We start from the raw sequence: 24782 nt of genomic DNA on the forward strand, positions 1-24782 counted from the left end.
ATTAGTGAATGGGGCGCATGAACGGGACTAAAGTCACACATACTTTCCCTCATCAGGACTGAACTCCATCAGATCGTCCAGCGAGGGCTCCACCTGGAGCAGCTTTTTGAACAGAGCCGTTGGGAAGGGCAGGTGGACGATGTCCTGGTTGTATAAGGCCAACCCGCATAGGACCCCAAACAGGAAGTACCTCTTCTTACCCAGCGTCCTCTGGTGGATAAAGATGAAAGGTATGAATAGAAATGATTTGCGGGAATTTGATCTTTTCTTCATTAGCTTGGTAGCATTGGAATCTATAAAGCAATCATAATCCCTGGTCTGTAGTTCTCATTTTAAGAACTCTGTGAAATGTGCAATGTTTGGAAGAAGAATTCTTTGAGGCAGCCCAGATTCACCGAATGCAATACCTACCAGTCCTGCAGACAAGTTATTGTCCATCTGATATTGACCGCAGGCAATGATCCCCATTACCAAGACTTATCCCACACTCTCTGACAGGCACATGTACAGATAAGGCCAAAAAGAGGCTTGAACCCCCCTTACCACTGTGCCACCAGCACAAAGTGCTCTCCTAGAACGTGTTCATTCCATATGCCAGTGGTTCGTTCACACACACACACACACACACACACACACACACACACACACACACACACACACACACACACACACACACACACACACACACACACACACACACTTTTTGAGAGGGGTGTTAAAGAGATCGTCATTCGGGTATTCTACGAAAACAAGGGCACACAATATTTGTACATTTTGAAATGCCCTTTATGCCTGTTTAGTATGAGAGTCTAGTATGTTTAGTAGTTTAGCATGAGAACAAGCCTTACTTCAGAAGGGAACCATGCCAGTGATTTGGTGTCATTGTAGATGAACATCTCAGATTCAGGCAACAGCAACTCATCAAACAGTTGGTGGAAGAAGTCCTTCTTGTACACGTTTGTAAGTTTTGACTCCTCGTCAAAGTATACCTGAAAGAAATTTTTTTTTACTCAAATACAAATGATAGCTTATTAACCCTTTCAGGTGTACAATAGGTTCTGTAAAGCTGCTGCGACGTCAGGTGGGTCATGTGAGGAGTTCCACAACGCAACGCAGCGCAGAGCATTGTTGGCTGCAATGTAAACGCCTTCTAGTCATATTACCCACCAGTCTTGGTAACACCTGATGTCTCGATAGATTGAGCATGGACCACACATATAAAAGCCACCAACAAACAAAATTATGATCTAAGGACTGCCACATTGCCGGGACGCGTCTATACTTTCGACAACAAATGTTTGTTTCCGCGTTCGAGTTTTGCGCTCCAATTGGCCAGGTCATGTGACATGTGCGCCAATCGTGGGACAGCAAGTTCTGCGCCTATTTCCGGGTCTAACAGCCTGCAAACTATCTAATGCCTAGTTTATCACTGGTTAAGCTTAGGCGACTCTTTCGCAGTTGGTTATGGTTAGAGTTTGGAATCAGGGCTGGCGTTCTATCGCCCTGCTCTAAGACAAACTCTAACCATAACCAACTTCGAAAGAGCGCCTAAGCTTAACCAGTGTAGAAACTTGCAGTCCCACGATTGGCGCACATGTCACATGACCAGAAACGCACGTGGCCAATCAGAGACGCGGAAACAAACATTTGTTGTCGAAAGTATAGAGGCTGCCGGGACATTACTAGATAGCTAATGTGAGCTAGCTGCACTAGAAGGCGTCCACATTACAGCCGGCTCTGTTGCATTCTGGACTCACATGACCCACCTGACATCACTACAGCTTTATGGAAGTCTGCCATTGGCAGCGTTTGCGGGTGGGAAGCCAGTATGGGTATTAGTCCTGGTTGTAGCATTAGCGACTCCTACTGGTCGGTTGATAGTAGGGATGGGCATGAGTAATCGATTACTCGCCGTTTCAACTGACCTTGAGTGTTCGTTGAGGGTGCTCAATTAAAAAAGCTGTGGAGTATGGAGAGCTAACGTCCTATATCCAGTCTCTTTGCTAACGGACCGGTTACCTCGAAAACAGCTGGCTTAGCGTTATCTAAAAGATAAAAACAGCGATTTGTGTTTGTGCATTTCCAAATTGTGCCAACAACATGTTGCCCACTTTGCGTAGCGTTCATAAACTAGTATTATACGGACATGCCATTCAATGAGCTGAGAGACCTGCTGCAGACAGAGTGGAGGTAATGTAATTATTACAAATGGTAATCATTTCCATTTGTAATTGACTGACAATAAGCATTAAGCATTTAGGTCTAATGCTGTGCATTGTTACGTCCACAGAGCGAGACATAATAAAATCGGTAACGTGCACCTGTGTGACTTAGGGCTGTCCCCGACTAAGGATTTGGATAGTCGACTATGATTGGCCAAAATTTGCCAAAAAAAAACAAAAAAGTATAATTTTTTTTACTTTTTTTTATCGTTCCATTTGGGCTGTGGGGGGTGCTTAATGTCTGAAGGAGTCGACTGAAGGCTTCTTGTCCTCTGCAAAAGCATGCAATTGGTCCACTGATGGATACATCTTGATATTTGTCTAGTCTAGTGTGTTCATTAGATGGGTGAAATCCTCTTTCAGTGCCTCTGTGCCTGTTTTCGTAGGCAGTTAGCCTCTGGTATGCGTGCCAAGGCCTCTTTTCTTTTGGAAAGAATGATAAAAATATATATATATATATTATTATTTTTTTATAATCTTTTTTTTTTTTGTATTCGACTAAGAGGTTGGCAGTCGACTACAGCTCCTTTCGACCGATTAGTCGACTAATCGACTAATAGGGGTCAGCCCTAGTGTGACTCCATGCAATATCTCACTATTGCTGCTGCCACACTCTTTAAGATGCATTCTAAAAATAGATTTCCATAAACAATTACTTGAGCACTACTCAAGTAATTCATGCGAGTACTCGATCTGGGAAAACATTACTCATGCCCATCCCTAGTCGAGCAGGGAGGGGACCTGGGGGAGATAGCCTGAACCTCCATGCAGTGCGTTACGCTCTCCCAGTGAAACTCATTGCTATCAGGTGAAAAGAAGCGGCTGGCGACTCCAAATGTATCGGAGGAGACATGTGATAGTCTACACACCCTCCCCAGACTGACAGAGGATAGCGCAGCAAACAGGACCATGACACAATATTGTCACAAGGAAAGATGAAATTACATACCTAAGTTCCATCCTAGAGGCAAATCTTTCCTGTGACAAAATGGCATCCAATGTAATAAAAAAAGTCAACCAACGAACTAGATTCTTGTACCGGATCTCCTCTCTGGTAAACAAGAATACCCTGAAGACTGGCAGGAGAACTCATTCAAGGGTACTATGACTATGCTTGAACCCCATGGTACCAAAGCACCTCAAAGGCGCTAAAAACAAGATTACAAACATCACAAAACAAACTGGTCAGACTACTGCTTGACCTTACTCCTAGAACCCACCTCACCCCTGCCCACTTTGACTACCTAGGATGGCTTAGAGTAGACGACAGAGTACAGCAACTTGCAATGGGCCTGGTCTACAAGATACACACTCAAATCCGCTCTTAAAGAGCACCTACGGGAGGCTGCAATTCAAAACTGGCCACCGTAAATGTCCAAACCCCCCGACCACACCCCCTCCTAATAGACAGTCTCCTCCCCACCGTATGTATATATTCTCTCCCCACCGTATGTATATTTCTCTCCCACCCCCTCCTAATGTACAGTCTCCTCCCCACCGTATGTATATACTCTCTGTTAGGATCTATGGGTAACAGTACTGTATATTTGCATATCGTATATGTCACAAATGTAACAGTACTATAGACCTGTATGTCATGTATGTCCCTATGCCATAAATGTCATGATGTCATGTATGTTGTGTATGTCATAAATGTCACTATGAATTGAAAATGGGGGACCCTGATGATGTAAACAAGACAAAAGTCTTTCTCTGGTCTGCATCCCCTTAACAATTGTGTGTATTGAGCCGTACTGTATTGTACCCATTCTGCAATCTGTTAAATAACGTATTCATTCATTCATTCATTCATTCACTCACACATAATGACTACAGACTAAATTGGGGAGAACATAGGAGAAAAAGACTACACCTGATGAGGTTAAAATATGTTAGTTCATGCAATTGTGATTCAACATGTAAAGTTACCACAAGTGTCTTCTTGAATGCACTGTGATGTGCAGCGTCCAGTTTTTCAAATGTGTCCTCTACCAGGGATGCTCGCCTTAGCCTCAACTCAAAGAATGTAGCAGGGGCGGGTTGGAACAGCATGAAGGGCCATGTCATTTGTGGTGGCTGGTGCTGGGCCTACAATGGATTTCATTATTTTGCAAAGAAAGGCACTAGAATGCATTTAGTCATGTCTTTATTTTGCACTAGAATGCAATGCCCTGCAGAAACTTGTATCTTCAGATTTACTTCAATTGACATTGTCACACATGTAGGAAATGCTTCACAACGTTAACTTGGGCCCAAGTCAACCAGTGACGAATGATAAAACATGCCCCCATGTTTGATGTCATTCAGTCCTCCTAATCTACCCCACAATGCTAAATATATATTTGTCTGAATATACCTGTATATAACCCCTCTATATACTTACTTATACACCTGCATATAATGATAGCATGTACAAATGCTGTATATACCATATATATATATATATCCACAATCTGTATTTACCTGTACATTTTACATAGCTGTAGATACTATATATATTATCTGTACACATATCCTACTCTTACTAGGTACACTGCTGGCCACTACTACTACCATACTCAGTAGTACTCATTTGTATATGTTGTACCCAGTTCAATCACATGTACGTTGTATATTGCTGTTGGACTTTACTGCTACATTTGGACTCTGGTTGGATGCCAAAATTATTTTCATTGTACTGTACTTGTGCTGTATGATGATGACAATACATTTGAATCTAATCTAATCTAATCTAATACAAGGATTCTTCAGGACACTGATAGCAGAATACCTAAGCTTAATGAGGACCGTTTCAGGACTGGGCTTACCTTTCTGAGAAGTGTATTGATGTCAAAAACCATTATTTTGCACTGCAGATTCATCACAAATGGGAAGCGGCAAAGGATAGCTGGCGTCTCATTCACATCCTAAAAGTTAAATAGATGGTTTCAGTGGAATTGCATTGCTAGGGAAGAGCTTGGACGCAAGTTTACCTGCCATTGCAGTGTTTGCTAATATCAATAGCTGGTACAAAATCAAATGTAGTCCGTTACCCTATAATGTTTGTTTGTTTTTGTTGTCAAGAAGCCGTATCAGGCTTCCGGTTTAGCTGCAATATGTAGCACACGCATTTGGTTATAGCTCCGCTCCCGTTAACGTTAATTTCGTTTAAAAACCTTATTCGGACAATACCAAAAGAGATTAAACCACATCGTATGTATTGATAAGACCTTCTACTAACTATATCAAAAGACAACATGGATAAGGATAAGAAAAAGGGTGGAAAGAAACAAGAAACAGCAATTCCAACGGCGCCGATTGAAACACGTTCAAGAAAAATAACAGGCGACGCTGCGGCAGATCCGTCGGTGACAAGCCCCGACGTGGGGAATATAGAGGAGAATACACCGGGACCAAGGACTACTGGCCCCGAGAGGGAGACAATAGATGACAACATAACAGGAACGACAGGAAAAAGTACCGTGAAGGATAAAGCAGGTGAATTTGAGAAGATAATAGCAAACATATCCATCGGATCCCTCACTGCACCCATAACATCAACTGACACAAGCAGTGCAATTACACAACCCGACTTCAACTCTCTGACTATCCTGATGAAAGAACAGATGGTCGCTTTCAAATTACACGTTGCACACATCGATACTAAATTCGAAGAGGTTATGAGAGCGGTCGCTGTACAGTCCATGCGAATCACGACAGTGGAGAATACGGTGACAGAAATTACACGGGCAGTCAAGGCGAACGAAGGTGGCATGACAGAGATGGAAAAAGAGATAGAAAGTGTGAAAGAAGAATACCGGAGGGAAATACAATTGGTTAAAAACGAAGCGACGGAGAGGCTACTAGAATCCCAACGCTACCACAGGCGGAATAACATCCGCATTGTAGGGCTTGATGAAGCAGTAAACTGCGAAGATGCCAACTTTCCAACAGTGCTATCAACGATTTTGGGTAACAACGATCCAAACACAGTGCCAGAAGTGGACCATGTTTACAGAATCGGTTCTCGGGGGCAAAGAAACATCGGGCCAAGAGTCATCATTGTTACTCTGCGGAAAACTACAACAAGGGATGACATCATCAAATTTGCTCGCATCCAACGTGGGAATCTGAATTATGGTGATAAATCAATATTTATCTACGAAGATTTGAGCAAAGAAGCCATCATTCGACGTCTACCATACAAGGAGGTGATGCAAAAGCTGTTCAAAGCTGGTCACAAGCCAAGGTTATCATACCCGGCGCTGTTATCATTCGTGGGCAGTGACGGCCACAGGTCTGGTGTATACACACCTAAAGAAGCTGAGGATTTTCTGAATCGAAATGGAGCAAATAACCCAAGGCAGGACGACAATGCCGGAAACAGATAAGCCTCTTTCTCAATGTATACCAGTGTTAGAATGACTTTATTGTGTTCATCAAGGTAGCAGACGATATGCAAGCCATCTATAACAATGTATACTGTGTATAATACGATTCGTAATACATTATAATTTCAGACTCTGGTCTCTGGGGAGACAAATACATATCATTGCAAAAAGATCTATCTGGAATATTCTGGGTTTATCGCTCAAATGCCCTGGGTCTCTTAGATCATTCTGGAACATAAAAATAGTCTATTGCACTAGTATACTCTACAACAGGGGTGGCCAACCTTTTTTGAACCAAGATCTACTTTTTTATTTACCACCTAGCCCGAGAGCTACCAGCCAAAATTGTATATTGTAAGCAGTCATTTGAGGCTTTATAAAAGCAGCATAATGAACACAAATCTGTCAGTGCCGAGTCCGACCTCATCTTAAATAACAAACTTTTTTTTTTTTAATAATCAAATTTTATTAATCAAGATCTACTTGAAATCAGCCCGCGATCTACCTGTCTAGAATATAAGGCACCATGACTACGAAGGCCTACAACTCTAACAATAAACATCTGGTGTGTATACACATAGCAGATAATCAATTGAATGAAGTTCAATCAGTCCTTAATAATACTTTAAAAATTAACCACACCTAAACGTATGAACACTACAAGGTTATTCTAACAATTTAAGTAATCACTCCATTGATGGTGACTGGCACATTGAAGCTCTAAAAGGCTCTGCTTTTCTATCTTATCTAATCTGTTAATTCGGTTCTAGTGGCTTCTCCACGTTGATAATTATTCTATCTCTCATTCCTTATCTATATCTTTCCTTTAATTTTTATTTTATTTAATTTTTTCTTCTCATTACTCTATTTTTTATATATATTTTAACTTACATTGTTCTTTTCCACTGTTCTTCACATTAAGGTGTCAATATTGCTCTACAATCTTTTCCTTTTTTCCTTTTTTCCCACACGTTAGTAGAGGGTTCAAATGAATATGTCGATGAAAGTTTGTTCTCTTTTTTTATTTTTTATTTTTTGTCATTTATCACAATACTTCATTACAGTAAGGGAAGGTGCAAGACCAAAAGCGACATTCTATTGCAATAGAATGGAAATGTTAGATCCTATGGCAATTAGCATAGGAAGATTAAGATTACAATGCTCTGTTTGGGCAATCCGGTGGACTATGGGAGAAAGTCAATCGCGGAGGATGTGTTTTTGGAACACAGGCCTGTACGACTTTCTGGGTGAGGGGAAAATAGGGGATTTTTATTTGTATATATATATGTTTTTAAGCTCAGCTCTCAACGGGACCTCATTAATTGGATGTACATCTATTGTAGCTTCGCACTCCAGAAGCATTACCAAAAACTACACAAAAACATGCATAGATTATGGCTAGTTTGAATATAATGGTATGGAACACCGGTGGGATAAACAAACAACACAAACGCAAAAGCGTGCTCACACTGATGAAAAAAGAACATGTGGACGTGGCTCTATTAAGCGAAACGCACATTTTAGAGGAAGACATAAATACGTTAGCGGATAACATATACCATAATATTAGTCACTCTTCTTTTGTTACGAGAACTAGAGGGGTAGCCATAGTCGTCAGACGCAAATTAAATATCGAATTGAAAGGGATATGGTCGGATGCTGAGGGGCGCATAACTATAGCTAGGATTATACACAATAACAGGAAAATTGCGTTGGCAGCGGTATATGCCCCAAATCTGTACGAAGTGGGTTTCTTCACTTCACTAACCGGAGAAATGTTAAACCATCCCGAGTACTCATATATAATAGGTGCGGATTTTAATGCCATTTGGAACCCAAGGATGGACAAAACTTACCTTACCTTTTCCAGCGAACAAAAAAATTCATCTAAAGCATTAAAAGATTGGTCAAAATCAACAGGGGTAATTGATTTATGGCGTTCACTTAATCCCATGACCCGCAAGTACTCCTGTCGTTCGGCGAGACACAACACACTATCCAGAATTGATTACGTCTTTGCATCCCCGAGAATATTTGATAAATATGAAGTGGAAATGACACCCAATGCGCTATCAGATCACTGCTACTTAATCCTGAAAGCAACATTTGGTACACTATCTTCCCGGGCCCCAAGATGGCGTTTTAATTCTATGCTGCTTAACAACAAGGAATTCATTACACAAATTAAAGAAGCTCTCACAGTATTCCTACGGGATAATGCAAACTCGGTGCAAGATCCCAGAATATTATGGATGTCGGTAAAGAGTATGATCAAGGATTTCACGGATAGATTTTCCTCCATATTGCGCAAAAATCAAAGCACAAAACTGTCTGAAATGGAAACGCTTTACTCAACGCTTTTTAATTCTTTAAAATACAACAACTCTACTAGACTAGAAAACCAAGTTAACATTCTAAAGACAGAGATCAAAGCAATATACAGACAAAAATCGGAATTGCAAATACGCAGCACAAGACAACAGCAGTACTTCCAAGGATCTAAACCTAGTCACCTATTAGCCATGCGACTAAGAATTAATGCAAAATTTGCAGATATAACTGCCATTAGGAAACAACAAGCCCTAGTAACAGAACCCAAAATAATAAACGATACATTCAAAGAATTCTACTCCGATTTGTATAATTCAGAAACGACCTTTGATCAAGACAAATTAGACACATATCTTAATCAAATTACTCTCCCTAAACTTTCGGAGGACGACGCTAAACAGTTAGAAGCACCGATCACATTAGAAGAACTCAAGAAGGCCATATCCGGAATGAAAAACGGCAAGGCTCCGGGAATTGACGGTATCCCATCAGAAATGTACATTTCTTGCTGGGACATATTTGGACCCTTATTACTAAATATGATCTTATACTCAGTCAAAGAGGGAAGCTTCCATAAACACCAAAATATCGCACTCATTTCAGTTCTTCACAAAAAAGACAAAGACCCCACTGAGTGCGGTAGTTACCGACCTTTAAGCCTCCTCGGAACCGATGTCAAACTGTACTCTAAGATATTAGCCATCAGATTGCAAAAGCATATGACGTCTTTAGTTCATCCGGACCAAACAGGCTTCATAAAAGGTCGCCTGATCAATGATAACATAAGGCGAATACTGCACGTACTAGATGCAGACAAAGAGGACACCACACCTAAGGCGATGCTATCCCTGGATGCTATGAAAGCATTTGACAGGTTGGAATGGTCGTTTCTATGGGCAGTATTAGAAAGGATGGGGTTAGGAAAAGGATTCATTGATATGATTAAAGTACTATACAAGGACCCATCGGCCAGGATTACAACAGGCACATTCATCTCCGATATCTTTCCGGTATCACGCTCAGCCAGACAGGGTTGCCCTCTTAGTCCCGGACTATTCGATCTATCATTAGAACCTTTAGCACAATTTATAAGACAATCCCAACACATAGAACCAATAGTAATCAAGGGCACACAACATAAAATTAGTTTATATGCGGACGACGTAATATTGTTCATGCAAAACCCCAACAACACATTGCCGCATATACTCAAGTTGATAGAGATCTTTGGTGATTTATCGGGATTTAAAATAAATTGGCCTAAGTCGGCTTTTCTTCCTCTTAACATCAGTGCAAAAAAAGACACAACCCTCCCAGGTGCGATACCCATGGTCAAACATTTTAGATGCTTGGGTGTGGAAATATTTCCCACCATAAGACAAACGGTGAAGCACAATTACACAAAAATACAGAACAAAATCAAAGACGACCTGGACAGGTGGGCAAAACTTAAAAACTCAGTACAGGCAAGGGTATCAATAGTTAAGATGGATGTATTACCAAGAATCAATTTCTTCAGCTCAATGCTTCCGTTACCTCCTCCAGAGGGCTACTGGAAAAGATTACAAACCTCCACATACAAATTTATTTGGAATAACAAACCACCTCGCATAAAAAGATCCACCGCACAGAGAAATAAAGCAGACGGTGGCATGGCAGTTCCAGATTTTTTACAATATTTTAAGGCCTTCACATTAAGACCATTGAAGATATGGTTTGACCCCCAGGCTTTGGTATCTTGGAGAGAATTAGAAGAAAACATAGTAGCCCCACAGAGACTGAAAGACATAGCACACACTAAACTTTCAATCAAGCATTGTGAGCGAGAATTTGGCCCAATAATTACCCATGCAATCAGAACATGGCGGGAAACACAAAAGAAATATCCTAACCCTCAAGAATGGCATAATCACACTCCCATATTCAATAACAATGCACTCTTAATGGGAAAACGCCCTATAAGATTCCCTATATGGGAAGAGCAAGGCATACACTCATTAGGGGATATTTTTAATAACAAGGGCCTCTGTAGTTATGTCGAAATATGCACAAAGTTTAACCTCACCGAGTCCACATGGCTTTTTTACATACAGTTACGACTTTGTCTGAGGTCTCACGGTGTTCCATTACTCATACCAATTGAACACCACAGATACCACAAATTTTTCTATGAAAGAGAAACATTGGGAGGTTTTGTATCAGGTTTTTATTATCAATTACTAACGTCCTCGTATGAAACCCTTCAACTAGACACTGTCTGGAGGAGGGATATACCAGACCTGGAAAATGACTTTGATTGGCAAGGAGCCTGGGCAAATGTCCGACTTACATCAAGGAACCCGGATCATCAACAAATCAATCTGAACTATATTCACAGGACATACTTGACTCCTATAAGGCTGTGCAAAATGGGGCTTAAACAAGACTCCAAATGCTCCCAATGTACAAATGGGGACGAAGGAACATTTATGCACATGTATTGGGACTGCCCACCAGTTAAGGCATTCTGGAAAGATGTGTCCCAACAATTATCAATACTCGTATCTTGGAATATACCTGTACACCCCTCGGTATTACTATTGAATGATGTTTTTGAGTTTGCAGTGAATCCACAACTAAAGAGATTGGTTTTATCGGGTATCACAGTAGCTAAAAAACTGATCGCATCACGTTGGTTTCAACCGGAAAAAATTTGCCGAAAAGTGTGGTTTCTTACATATCTCGATGTGATATATCAAGAAATATCTACAGCAAGAATTCTGGGTCTCAATGAATCCAAAATGTCAATGTGGTTAGAAGTGGTGGAGAGAATAAAAGCTAGCTTATAATGGTAGTGTCTGGTTAGGAGTGAGGGATAATGGAGGTACTATCCAAGAGGGGGTCCGGGAGGGGGGGGTTCGAGCTGGAGCATATGTGTGTAGGGTTTTAGAAAATAGGTATTAGGGGTATATTATATACTAACATTTATATAATTGTAATTTCGCTGGATATACACTGTATACGGTTAAAATGTTATTATAGACTATTTTTGTTTTATCTTGTTTCTGTACTTGCATATATTTTAACCACCTTTACTGAAAGTTTCATTATGCATTGTGTGTTGAGTACTGACTTTTAATAATTTTTGTTTTGCAATAATAAAAAAAATATAAAAAAAAAGAAGCCGTATCAGTAGCTGAATGGGTTTAGTCTACCATAGTCTACAGCAATACATCACTTAACCCTTTCACTGCCACACTACAGACGGTTAACCTTTCACTACCACTACAGGCGGTTAACCTTTCACTACCACACTACAGGCGGTTAACGATTTCACTATCACACTACAGACGGTTAACCTTTCACTACCACACTACAGGCGGTTAACTTTTCACTACCACACTACAGGCGGTTAACGCTTTCACTATCACACTACAGACGGTTAACCTTTCACTACCACACTACAGACGGTTAACGCTTTCACTATCACACTACAGACGGTTAACCTTTCACTATCACACTACAGGCGGTTAACCTTTCACTACCACACTACAGGCGGTTAACCTTTCACTATCACACTACAGGCGGTTAACCTTTCACTACCACACTACAGGCGGTTAACCTTTCACTACCACACTACAGGCGGTTAACCTTTCACTATCACACTACAGGCGGTTAACCTTTCACTACCACACTACAGACGGTTAACCTTTCACTATCCCACTACAGGCGGTTAACCTTTCACTACCACACTACAGGCGGTTAACTTTTCACTACCACTACAGGCGGTTAACCTTTCACTACCACTACAGGCGGTTAACCTTTCACTACCACACTACAGAAGGTTAATCTTTCACTACCACACTACTAGGGGTGGGACGATACATCGATCCAGATCGATACATCGATGTAATTATCAACAATTGAATCGGATCGATGCGATGTAATAAGATCGATTCATATCGATACTCTTATTTTGAAAATCCTGTGGCGAGTCTCATATCCGCCCAAGAACAACAGCAGTAGCTCCGTGTGTGTAGATGTTACAGCATAGCATTCTCCCTTTCTGTGTGTGTGTGTGTGCGCGCGTCTTTGGAAAGACCAGATGAGGTCAGAGGAGTTTGATGTTTAAATGTTATTTAAACATAAACAATATAATACATAATAAATGTAGGCCTATACATGATCATGCAACATCAACAAATTGTTGTAGGAACGGTTTGGGAGAGGGAGGTTGTGAGTTTTGAGTTCCAAAAAATGTAGCTTAAAGTTTAAAGCTCAATATATAAAAACGTGGCACTTTACAGTGAACAGGAGGTCTATTTGTATTAAAAACAATAGATTGATTTTCCTTTAAATGTCTGGAAGAGCTCAAAAATACAAATGTCAAATGATATTTTCATTACCTTTTTTTTGTTGATCTAAATGTTACTGATTGTGTTAAATGGGCATATGATATCATCTCATATCGATCGCAGGCACCTGAATCTAATCGTATCGTATTGTATCGTGAGAGACTTTGTGATATCGGCAAATATCGTATCGTTGTCCAAAGAATCGATATTGTATCGTATCATGATGAAACTGGTGATTCCCACCCCTACACACTACAGAAGGTTAATCTTTCACTACCACACTACAGAAGGTTAACGCTTTCACTATCACACTTAGGGATGGGTACCGTTCACATTTGAACCGATACGGTACCGGTACCTGTGAATCGATACCGGTACCCAACGGTACCTTTTTTCTGTACTTTAGTCTCTAAAAATGTAATCTACCTACCTCAGTCGTAAAAAAAGAATCCAAACTTCAAATAACTACACTTTCGACCGTTTTCGGCTTGCCATTGCCCCGACTGCTTTGTTGTTGAATCAAGTCAAATCATAGGTAAGCGTATATTGTGCGTGTGAACGTTGACATGAAGAGAAAAAAGATTACATTTCTTTTTTTAAAGTGTAAAAAATGATTTTTTTCGTTTTTTGTTTGGTATCTCACGTGAATCGATCATCGGTAGTAGCGACGTGTTTCAGTAAGTACCTTTAAAAGTACAGAATTCGGTACCCATCCCTAACCACAGTACAGGGGGTTAACCTTTCACTACCACACTACAGACAGTTAATTCATTACTGAAAATTAAAAGTGCATGATATATTGGAAAGAATTGTGGAGACCAACGAGAAAGATGAGAGAGCAAGAGTAGATGTTTTGTACCTTCCTCTGCGACCATGAACGCCAAAGATTCACGTCCTGCTGGAGAAATGATGTGTTGAATCGTATCTCCTCCAAGCAAAATGTACTTTCTGCAATCCTCCGAGGTCCAGCAGCTTTATTTGCCTAAAAATCAATGAAAATTGTTGAGCCGCAATCTGAATTTATACTAAAGGTGATACATTTCAAATTGGCTTTGTATCAATTCTGACATAACTGTGCTATATGGTAAGAGTAAAATCACATTCAGCGCAGACTAATATGACGACATACAAGATCATCAGAATCCTAATGAGACACTGACATTGTAGAGATGCTGAAGGACCTTCAACAGGTCTTTACATCCAGTGTTGCGGGTAATCTCAGGGCTTGTGACCAGAATCCACCACAGGGCCTGTTTCCACATCTGGACATGTTCAATCATGGTGGAAGGCTTCAGCAAGGACCACCAATCTCCTGAGGAATGTTACGTGAAGTTTACAATATACACCCTATTAAAATGGTCAACACATCAGCAGTTACCGCTTGGTACGTCTCAATCGTGTGTTACTCAACAACATGGTAATAACAGAGCACATTCTGCAGCTATTCACCTTATTCACCTCGTAGATCGCTACGAGCGCATTTCAACGAGCCAACGACTAATTCACGTCCATGTAGGAAACAACACGAGTCAGCATGAGCTTGTAATAAGTGTATTCTGCCTGTTTTGTTTTGACTATTTCGGTTGGCAATGTTACCTCAGCATCCTGCCTTGGACTTCTATTTGAACTCCATAACGTTCAACGCCCAATAATTGATGTTAGATCCTCATTAGAATCTTCAGTTTGCAAAATTCGATCACACACACAATGAGATCGTACACCTAACATAAAGGGGTTAATGTCATAATAATGTTCACAACCAGGTGGTTGTGGCAGTAGCAGTTACCTAAGACCTGGAGGCTCTCCGCAGGCAGTCTGAGTATGGCAGCAGCGACTGCCTCAGCTAGCTCCGTCCAGCACAGCTGTTTCTGTGTGTGATAGACTTGCAGCAGCTCGGTGAGAAGCAGGTACACTCTCAAGCCCTCCACCCCAACCGGTGCCTCGTTCAGGGCTGGGAGCAGCGTGTGCAGGAGAACAGACTCAACCTGCCATTTTGAGAGGGAATGATACAAGTGATTTATTGTTAGGGTTGTCAAAAGTGAGATAGAATAGAATAGACTAGAAATACTTTATTCATCCCGGGGAAAATTTGGCACTACAAATCGCTCACAGCAAACAGTAAACATTTAGGTAGACAAAACAAAGTCACAAATAATGGGATTTACATTTCCTATGGTATGTATATATTCTAATATAAAATATACAGTAAGTGTACAGTAAGTATAATGTTGAACAATGTTGTTTTAAAAGAAAAAGGAAGATGGTAACTGTCACCCTGTGCTCAGTGATGCAGTGAGGCACAGTGATGCATTGTAAAGTCTGATGGCTGCCGTTCAGTGCTACATCTTGGGAGTCTTAGTCTAGCACTGAACGTGCTCCTTCTGTCAGCCAAGTCTGTGTATAGTAGGTGGGAGGGGTTGTCCTTGTCCCTGATGGCATGGAGCTTACCTAGGCTCCTCCTCTCCGCCACCACTGCTAGAGAGTCCAGCTCAGATGTGTGTGTATTTGGCGTTATAGGTATTTTCGGGGGGTTTTCAGTAGGTAATAATGGAGCTGTTCCTTTGCATGTTAACACTTTGAGCGCCACTCACGGCTAATCTCGGGTTTACGATTGTGACGTTGAAAGCCACGTCACAGCTTTTCTCTGGATTTAAAAAAATAATAATTAGCGATCTGAAATCATATTGCATCACGCGAGCCTACCGTTGGAGATCCAGGGGCCGCCGGCGATCAGATGTGAAAAAAGTGCCCCCTATCATCTCCCAGATGGTAAATCACCCTTTTGGAATGGACTCAATGAAAATGGATGGGGGAAAAAAATATTCCAGTCCACATTTTCCAGTCCACTGAGTTACCAGAGTTCATTCTGGAGCCTCTGAGCCGCGGCGATCATGGGTTATACTGTACACACGTTGGATCAATATACTTATCGATTTTTTCGAATGGTGATCAGGAATTGGAATATACCATTTGGATACCATCCGATGTCAGGTAAGGAATCTATGTTATCAGTGTTAGGATAATCAGACTCGTTTTCATGGAGATATAAGCGTTTCCACTATATGTGATATGGCTGTTTCACTGTAAAAGCCATGAGGAAATAATAGCAGCGATTATCAGCGCACGGCACGAGCATAAATAGACAGACAAATGATAACGTTCTGGAATATTCCAGTAAAAGGCGATTATCATGGAATGTGTTGTTTTTTCTTCGAAACCGAGTGGTTTTCAAAATGCTATAAAAAGGAAATGAAGCGATAAAAACACAATCTGCTTTGCCAATGTTGACTGGAAAATGATTCTTTGATAAGCGATGGGCAGATTAGACACATAGCATAATTTAAAACATAGATTAGGCGATATTAACGTTACATGGGCCGTGGACCGTGGCATCAACGGGGTAAAAAGGAAAACACGGCCTGGCACTGAAAGTGTTAAGGGTCCTACAGTAGGACACGTAAACACCTAACCTTCAGAGCCATTCTGGATCTCACAGGCTCTCGAGATCCAGACGGCCTGCCAGATTAGCTGTTCATTACAGTGATCAGGATACAGATATGGAATCATATAATGTGTGTAAGTACAGTAATATTACCTCTGCCCACACTCTGTCCTTCTTTACCACTTTCTTGAAAGCACACCGTGCATGTTTCAAATTCAGCCCAGAATGCTTTGGTGAAGTTTGGAAATGCTTATCATCGCTGATAAAATCAAAATCAAATAAGATCAAAAGAATAATAGAAACAAAACAACAACAACAATGTAAAGACAGAAAGAAAACAACAACGTGAAGACAGATAATGCAACAACAAGTATTAATGTTTACATCGGAGAACCAATCTGCTTTTACCTTTTGTCAAGGAAGCTTCTATTCACACAGGGTGCGGAGGAGAACGTTCTTTTGATTTCTCTGGAAAGTTGGATGCATAACATAATGAAAATATGGAGTTTTGCAAGTAAAATAAATCACGGATTGGTATATACATTTTTATTAAACCTACTTTTGAATCTTTCTCCATGACTTTAAGTCACATTCTGAGCTCCATGTGTCAATCACATCGTCTAAGGCTTCCTGTGTCGCCTTGTCTGCCCTCAGGTTTTCTGACCCCTTGTGAAGTAAAAACAACAACAAAAACAAACATTAATTGTCTTACTGCGTTTGGTGTGAAATGACATCTACACAGAGAAAACTGCCTCACATCATAACTCCATTGGGTTTGGTCTGGATGCGATTATGATGATACCTGATCAGAAGAGCATATTGCAAAAGAATGGTTTCCTCCTGCATAGATGTGGTCAATCTTCTGATGCGCACTGGTATCTGAAATCAGGAAAATAGTCAAATATATATATACATATATAATATATAAAGAAAATCGAATAATTGAGACATTTATGGTTTTACCTATAATTTAATGAATAAATATATAAATACAGAAACAGATTAAATAAATATTTATTGAATCTTTATTACACTAAATTGACTAACCCTTACATAGAAATGTAGTTACCCTGTGACAGCTGAACACGTAGAGGCACAGACTGAACCCCCCCGACTCCATTTCCCAGCTGCCCTTGCTCTCCACAGCCATAGGAGTAGGTCCTCTTGGACTCTGTCAACACTAGTGTGTGATGTCTGGTTTGACAGATGAGAAAACAATGTCTAGTCTAGTCTGACAACGGAGACAGTGGGATACTTTGAAGCTATACTCTTTTAGTGTTTTCATTAGAACGGTGGCTTTCAACCCGCGGGTCAGGACCCTCCAGAGGGTCGCAAATCATTTCGGGGATGATTTGAGTAAATGTGAAACCAATTTTTCTATAATAGAAATACATGATTATAGGTTTATAATCCTTGAGATAAATACAAACAATTGTTTTCTAAGCCAGAAATAACGAATTAATGAAATTAATTGAAACATATACTATTAATTCATGAACATTTTAATTAAATTGATCATCATTTGGTCTAAATGTGCCCCATTCTCTGCACTGACAGCCGGCGTCAGGGCATGAGTTGGCATCTCTCTTGGTTTTAACTAAGGTCTTGTAAACCTACAGTATAGGGTTGACAGCCACAACATTTGAGCAAATTGTGAAATGATGAGTGTACTGCACCTTCCACAAGCAATCTTGGTGACCTTTGCCCCCCAGAGTTCTGCAACCACCTGAGGATGTAGCTCATCTCTGAACGAGTTGTGCCCAAGCTGTCCATACTGACCAGATCCGAATGTGAACACCGTGCCACCCTGGAGAAAAATAACCAGACGATTACTGTGTTATAAGACCTTTTTTACAGGCCATAGTGTGTCTTGTTAGGGGTCAACAATACACACAGAGTGCGATTTACCAGGGGTATAGTCTATAATAGACACATGATTGAATTGAATTAAATACATGGATTTCTCTAAATCGTCAGCAGCCAACACATCAGTGTTACCCTGCTTGCTAGCGTCTCCCCTCTCCAAGGAGCTACTGTGAGCTGTGTCTTTGGTCACAGTTTGAGTACAGCCCATCCCTTTCGGTCTCACTGGCCTCTGCAGCTGAAGACCAGTGTGTGAACGGACCAGAGAATTTGATGCAGCGTGGATCTTGTGAAGAGCAAGATTCAAGTCAAAGCTAATTTCTCCCCGACATGCCAAGAGTTTTATAAACATCCTAGGCAGTGTGAAGGTGGTAGGCAGTGTGGTCCAGCAAGACATACTGTATCAATTCCTCAAAAGGCCTATATGGCACACTGCACTCTCCATGGTGCTGAAAATGGTGTCTCGGATTTGTGTTTTGGGAGCGCTAAGTGCCCAGTAACAACTATGAAGACATAATTTCTATCAGCCTTCAGTTTCTGTTCTGTTCTGCAGTGTTTCTGCTACTCAGCCATTTCGCCTATTTGACCTACTTAGCCTACTGTGCTTTTAATACATTAGTTAATTAATCTAAACACTTATATTTAGATCAAATGCTTTGTACATTATATAAACCATTATTCTTACATATTGCATTCAATATTACTTTACTGTCACACAAAATCGGCATATGTTCATTTCATCTCTTTGCAAGTTCTTGAGGGCAATTCCCTTTATTTAGAAAAAAAACAACAAACTAAACCAGGGGTGGCCAACCAGTCAGAGATTAAGAGCCACAAAAATTACTGTGGTACCACAAAGAGCCACACCATATACCAGCGTTTCTTAACCTTTTTTTTCAGTCACGGCACCCTTCATGTGTTTATAGGTCTCACCCTCTGGCCTCTGAAGTTGCTAATGTCTTTTTTATTTGGGCCTCACAGGGTTAAAAGTACCCTGTGAGACCCCCGGTTGCAAAATTACAAAATCATGTTTAGCCATTTAAAAAAAATAAAGTCTGCAAATGTTTATTTAAAAAATGTTAAGCACATGTATAGTCAATTGGCCCTGTTGTTCAGCCTCACAATGCTATTTGATAGTAAATGTGTTTATATGTGCCACCCTCTGAAGTTGCTAATGTCTTTTTAATTTGGGCCTCACAGGGTTAACCTCTTATGCCCGAAATATACAGTAAAAGTGTATATTTTCAGCATTACGTTTGTTTACCAATGATTTTAACTGTTATAGTGAAATATAACATTATAGAAATCTCAGGGCAATGAGTCGGAAATCGGCGCATATTGACGGGAGGAAGTGGAGCAGCCAAGTGAAGGAAGAGACTCAGGGCTTTCGAATTTTGAAAAACTACACTACCCAGCTCACGCCAGCCCCTGTCAATCATCTGACTTCTGGATTTACTTTTTTATTTCTCTTATTTTTTGGGATTATCTCCCACAAACCTGAACGTTATTGCCATAAAACAGAAAGCAGTTAGTTTCTCTACCTTTCTGTGAACGTCTAGCAAAAAACGGTGTTGCAATATGATGAAAAATTTTGGAGAAATTTACATTATAAAAAAGATGGCAGAATTCAGTACTGTATCTTGTTTAATCATCTTCCCTTTATTAATTTGCTTAGATTTTTCAGGTCTAGTACATTTTAGCATGGTGTTATTCACAGTCAAAGATAAAAAAAATATTTTTTCAATATAATTGACATTCTCCTTTGGTTCATTACAATTTACTCAAGCCTAGTAACAGACACACTATTTATGACACTGGGAATACATTCCCTGAGATCCATAGATGTCCCTAGATTCAGATACCAAGAACATGCAAATGCCCCATTTAAAAAAAAAATCTGTGAATGTTTATTCTACGTCCTTATGGAATGAGTGACATACAAAAAGAAAATTATAATATATATATTTTTTTTATTGATGGAAGAGCCACACATTGACGGGCAAAGAGCCACATGCTGCTCGCGAGCCGCGGGTTGGCCACCCCTGAACTAAACAGAAAACGACTTTCTGCTGCATTGTATGAGATGCGTGGGTTTTATATGGATATATAACTATTTGTATGGCCTACATATAAAAAAAGGAAAATGTTATTTCTTCTCCATAAATCACACCGACTACACGGGTAACTTTTTATGAGTCGAGGGATGAAAACAAACTACAGTAATTGGAGCCTGGCAATTGAACTACTCCAACCTATAATATTGGCCATATTGGGCTACAATGTTACTGTCCACAATAAAGGTGTGTTGAGCAGCATGAGTGTCCAGACTCTGTGATTAATTTACAGCAGTGTGCACATATAGGGCCTCTCGTCTCTGGCCGTCTAAACTGTTCACCTTGGTCAGAACAGCAGTATGGTCCTTTCCACAGGAAATGTAAACCGTTTTCTTCATGTTGAGGTAATGGACGGCAGTTGGAGTATGTCTGTCTATTGAAAACATTGATACAACATTTACTGCTTTGAACAAATTCAGCTTTGAATGTAGTAGAAATGACAGCCATAAATAAAAATAAAATAAAATGCTTAAATGTTGCCATGGTACTCTGTGTGCTGAACTGTGTCTTACTATATTGACACGCACACACATATTATTTTGTCATTTATCAATCTTGAAATTACATTTTTAAGGCAGCAGAGCATAAATCAATAAGAGACGTTGAAATGTTAAAGGAAAACTCCAACATTTTGGGAAATTAGCTTATTTGCCATCTACCCTGGAGTTAGACAAGAAGATACCTTTTTTCTTCTCTGTGCATGCAGTAGGAGTAGGAAGACACGCACCGTTAGCCTAGCTTAGAGCCAGTCACTGGAAGTAGGTTCCTCCATTAGCCTAGTTCCAAACGTCTTAAAAAGGTATGTATCTTCTTGTCTAACTCCAGGGCAGATGGCAAATAAGCAAATTTCCCAAAATGTTGGAGTTTTCCTTTAACAACAGTTGGGTACCTGCTGTGTCCCCTAGGCCCAGCTGTCCCCAGCAGTTCTTTCCCCAGCCAAATACGGACCCGGAGAGGGAGAGGGCGAAGCTCTGGTCTCCCCCAGCTGTGACCAGACTCAGGGGCAACCCTGACAGAGGCTGGAGGAGTTGGGGGGACTGGACACTGGGCTTCCCCTCCCCCAGACCTAGCTGGCCGCTGGAGTTTTGGCCCCATGCAAAAACCTGGCCATCTACAGCACAACAACATTAAGATTCGGGCTGTGTATTGACAATTTGGCAATATGATACATAACAACAGGGGTTATAATTCAATATAGCACAATACTAAACACTGCAATATGTTGCAATTTTATAATGTCAACATTTGTAAAAAAAAAAAAAAAAAAATCATGGTATAGAAAAACATGTATGAGGAAAGAAAATTTACTTTTATTTTTTTAATCACAATTGACATATATCCTAAACCAGCCCTCTTTTTTTCTACTCCAATCACAACAGTTGTGATTGGAGATCAAGAAAAGAGGGTGGAGTTTACTACAGGTCAATACTGGCCACTACATATCGATAGGATATCGTTATGCAAGTATACACGATTCACACGATGTGCACTTGGATTTACAACCATCATGTGCTTGGAAAATACTTTAATATTCACAAAACAAATACAGGTATAATTTCTTGTTGATTAACTGTAAATTAATTTGCTAGGACAGCAACATGGTTCTATTTAGTCATGTTATTATATATAGCTTGGCAGTCTACCTTTTGTTAGGACAATTGAGTGATGGCTCCCACATGCAACCTGAGATACGTGCCTGTTGCCTGGGAAATTCAGGGGTCTATGAGAGAGTAAAAATAAGGTAAGTAAAGGTTAGTAATTGTAGACATACAGGTGAGGCATTTAGGTTCATGTATACATTAAGATAAAGAATACTAATTTAAAAACAGTTGCATAACTATTAGACCGTTAATATATTTGATTTTTGTAGGAGTAATGATCAGATTGTCAAGAGTACAAACACAAATGCATCCATTTCAGGCAGACAGGTTGTGTGTGTGTGTGTGTGTGTGTGTGTGTGTGTGTGTGTGTGTGTGTGTGTGTGTGTGTGTGTGTGTGTGTGTGTGTGCGCGCGCGTGCGTGCTTGGTCATAGCAGGACCCATGGCTGGTTTGTGGTAAATATATTGCAAATTATTCTGAATTGGTCCCAACCATGTAGGCCAAATCAGACTACATAAAACACCAGTAGATTACTAACATGCTGTAATTTAATTTAATTAGGCAACATCCCATAGGCTGTAAAATCAGTCATCAATCATCGATCATGTTTGTCTGTCTGTAGAATATGAATCCCCAGATAAAGTTTGTGATTAAGTGATATATTTGGATCACACAAAGACCTCACCTGGGAGAAGCAGCCGTGTCCAGAGTCAGACAGAGAAGCCTGCCTTGTTCAGACAAGAGGACCACCTCAGCATCAGTACAACTCACAGCCTGGATCTTCTCTTTACTGTCCACACTCTCTATGGGTGCAAGAGACACATGACATCATGGTGATGGTCATTCAAATTGTATTGCATTTTGCTTCATGCCCTGTATGTTTTTTCTTCTTTTTTCTTTAATTTAATAATCTGGTTAAATAAAGTCTAAAAAATAAATAAAAAATAAACAGAATACAAACCAAGACAGACAGAGACAGATAGATACTCACTGAGTCTTCCAGAGACCCTCGTCCCATCTTGGGTCTCACGCATTCGAACAACAGACACATTTCCATTTCTGATGAAAGCGACCACATTATAACCCGCCGAGAGATCCTGGATTTGAGACTTGAGTCGGATCAAATGAATGCCGTTGTGTGTGTTGGTTACTAGTGTATTGAAACCAAAGCCGGGTCTGGTGTCCTCTCCCCACGCAAACATGGTTCGGTTCGGGTGTGTTGACTTGTCATGTCAATGTTAGCAACTGCTTTGTCGGACTCAATTGCGCTTTATATGCTATAATACGAGGCGCGTCAACGAAGCAAGAAATGAAAACGATTCCTCCATGTGTTGCATTTCCCGAGAACAGAAATGTTCTCACTTTAGATTGTGGAAAACGAAACCTAACTATTGAATACTACTCCAATAGGGTCCAGCTGCAGCTCCGGAGAAGAGTTAACCTAACTATTGAATACTACTCCAATAGGGTCCAGCTGCAGCTCCGGATTGATTGATTGATTGATTGAAAACTTTATTAACAGATTGCAGAATGGGTACAGTACAGTACAGCTCAATACATACAATTGTTAAGGGGATGCAGACCAGAGAAAGACTTTCGTCTTGTTTACATCAGGGTCCCCAATTTTCAATTCATCGTAACATATATGACATACATGACATACAGATAGACAGTACTGCTACATCTATACATTTATGACATACCAGATTTGCAATTCCAGTACTGTTTGTGATACAAAAAGAGTCCAGAAAAAAAGAGTATATACATTTGACGTAGAAACTGTACATTGGATTGGGTAGGTGGGGGTGGGGGGGGGACTGTACATTGGAGGTGGTTGGGTGGGGGGGGGGGGGGGGGGGGGGGGGGGGGTTGGGTAGGAGTGGGGGGGGGGGGTAGGAGTGAGGGGGGGGGGGGGGTTGGGTAGGAGGGGTGGGTGGGGGACACTGTACAACTGTACAAACAAAACTGTACATTGGATTATTGACAAGACCATACTTGGTAATTTACTGTACATTGGAGGGGGTTGTGTTCGGACATTTACAGGGGCCAGTTTCGAGTTGCAGTCTCCCTTAGGTGTTTTTTGAGAGTGTTTTTGAAAGTGGGTAGTGATTCACATTACCTAACAGCTTTGGGTAGGGCGTTCCACATTGATGTGGCATAATTGCGAAACGTGTTTAGTCCCTTGTTTGAGCCGAATCTGGGTTTAACATGATTTGTGGAGCTCCCTCTGGTGTTGTGATCGTGGTATTCACTGACCTTTGGGAAGTATTTTGTCATGTACATGGGTACCTTGGTTGTGTAGTGTATCTTGTAGACCAGGCCCATTGCAAGTTGCTGTACTCTGTCGTCTACTCTAAGCCATCCTAGGTTGTCAAAGTGGGCAGGTGGGTTCTAGGAGTAAGGTCAAGCAGTAGTCTGACCAGTTTGTTTTGAGTTGTAATTTTGTTTTTAGCGCCTTTGAGGTGCTTTGGTACCATGAGGTGCAAGCATAGTCGTAGTACCCTTG

At 40.7% G+C, this 24782-nt stretch overlaps 1 protein-coding gene across 1 annotated transcript in view; it reads right to left on the bottom strand.

Annotated features, from left to right (window-relative positions):
- LOC311229454 (E3 ISG15--protein ligase HERC5-like) overlaps positions 1-24782 on the bottom strand; it is a gene marked incomplete at both ends in the record, with an annotated part of 38865 nt that overhangs the window by 5548 nt on the left and 8535 nt on the right. The window contains 13 exons of the mRNA XM_084315535.1: positions 44-210; positions 849-989; positions 14418-14569; positions 15044-15242; positions 16853-16958; positions 17108-17167; positions 17259-17365; positions 17815-17893; positions 18376-18506; positions 20958-21049; positions 21566-21787; positions 22320-22396; positions 22962-23079. Coding sequence (XP_084171661.1) covers positions 44-210; positions 849-989; positions 14418-14569; positions 15044-15242; positions 16853-16958; positions 17108-17167; positions 17259-17365; positions 17815-17893; positions 18376-18506; positions 20958-21049; positions 21566-21787; positions 22320-22396; positions 22962-23079 — 1651 coding nt within the window. The remainder of the gene's footprint in view (positions 1-43; positions 211-848; positions 990-14417; positions 14570-15043; positions 15243-16852; positions 16959-17107; positions 17168-17258; positions 17366-17814; positions 17894-18375; positions 18507-20957; positions 21050-21565; positions 21788-22319; positions 22397-22961; positions 23080-24782) is intronic.

This window comes from Notolepis coatsorum (assembly GCF_963971535.1).
Source record: "Notolepis coatsorum genome assembly, chromosome: 6".
NCBI classification, from domain to species: Eukaryota; Metazoa; Chordata; class Actinopteri; order Aulopiformes; family Paralepididae; genus Notolepis; species Notolepis coatsorum.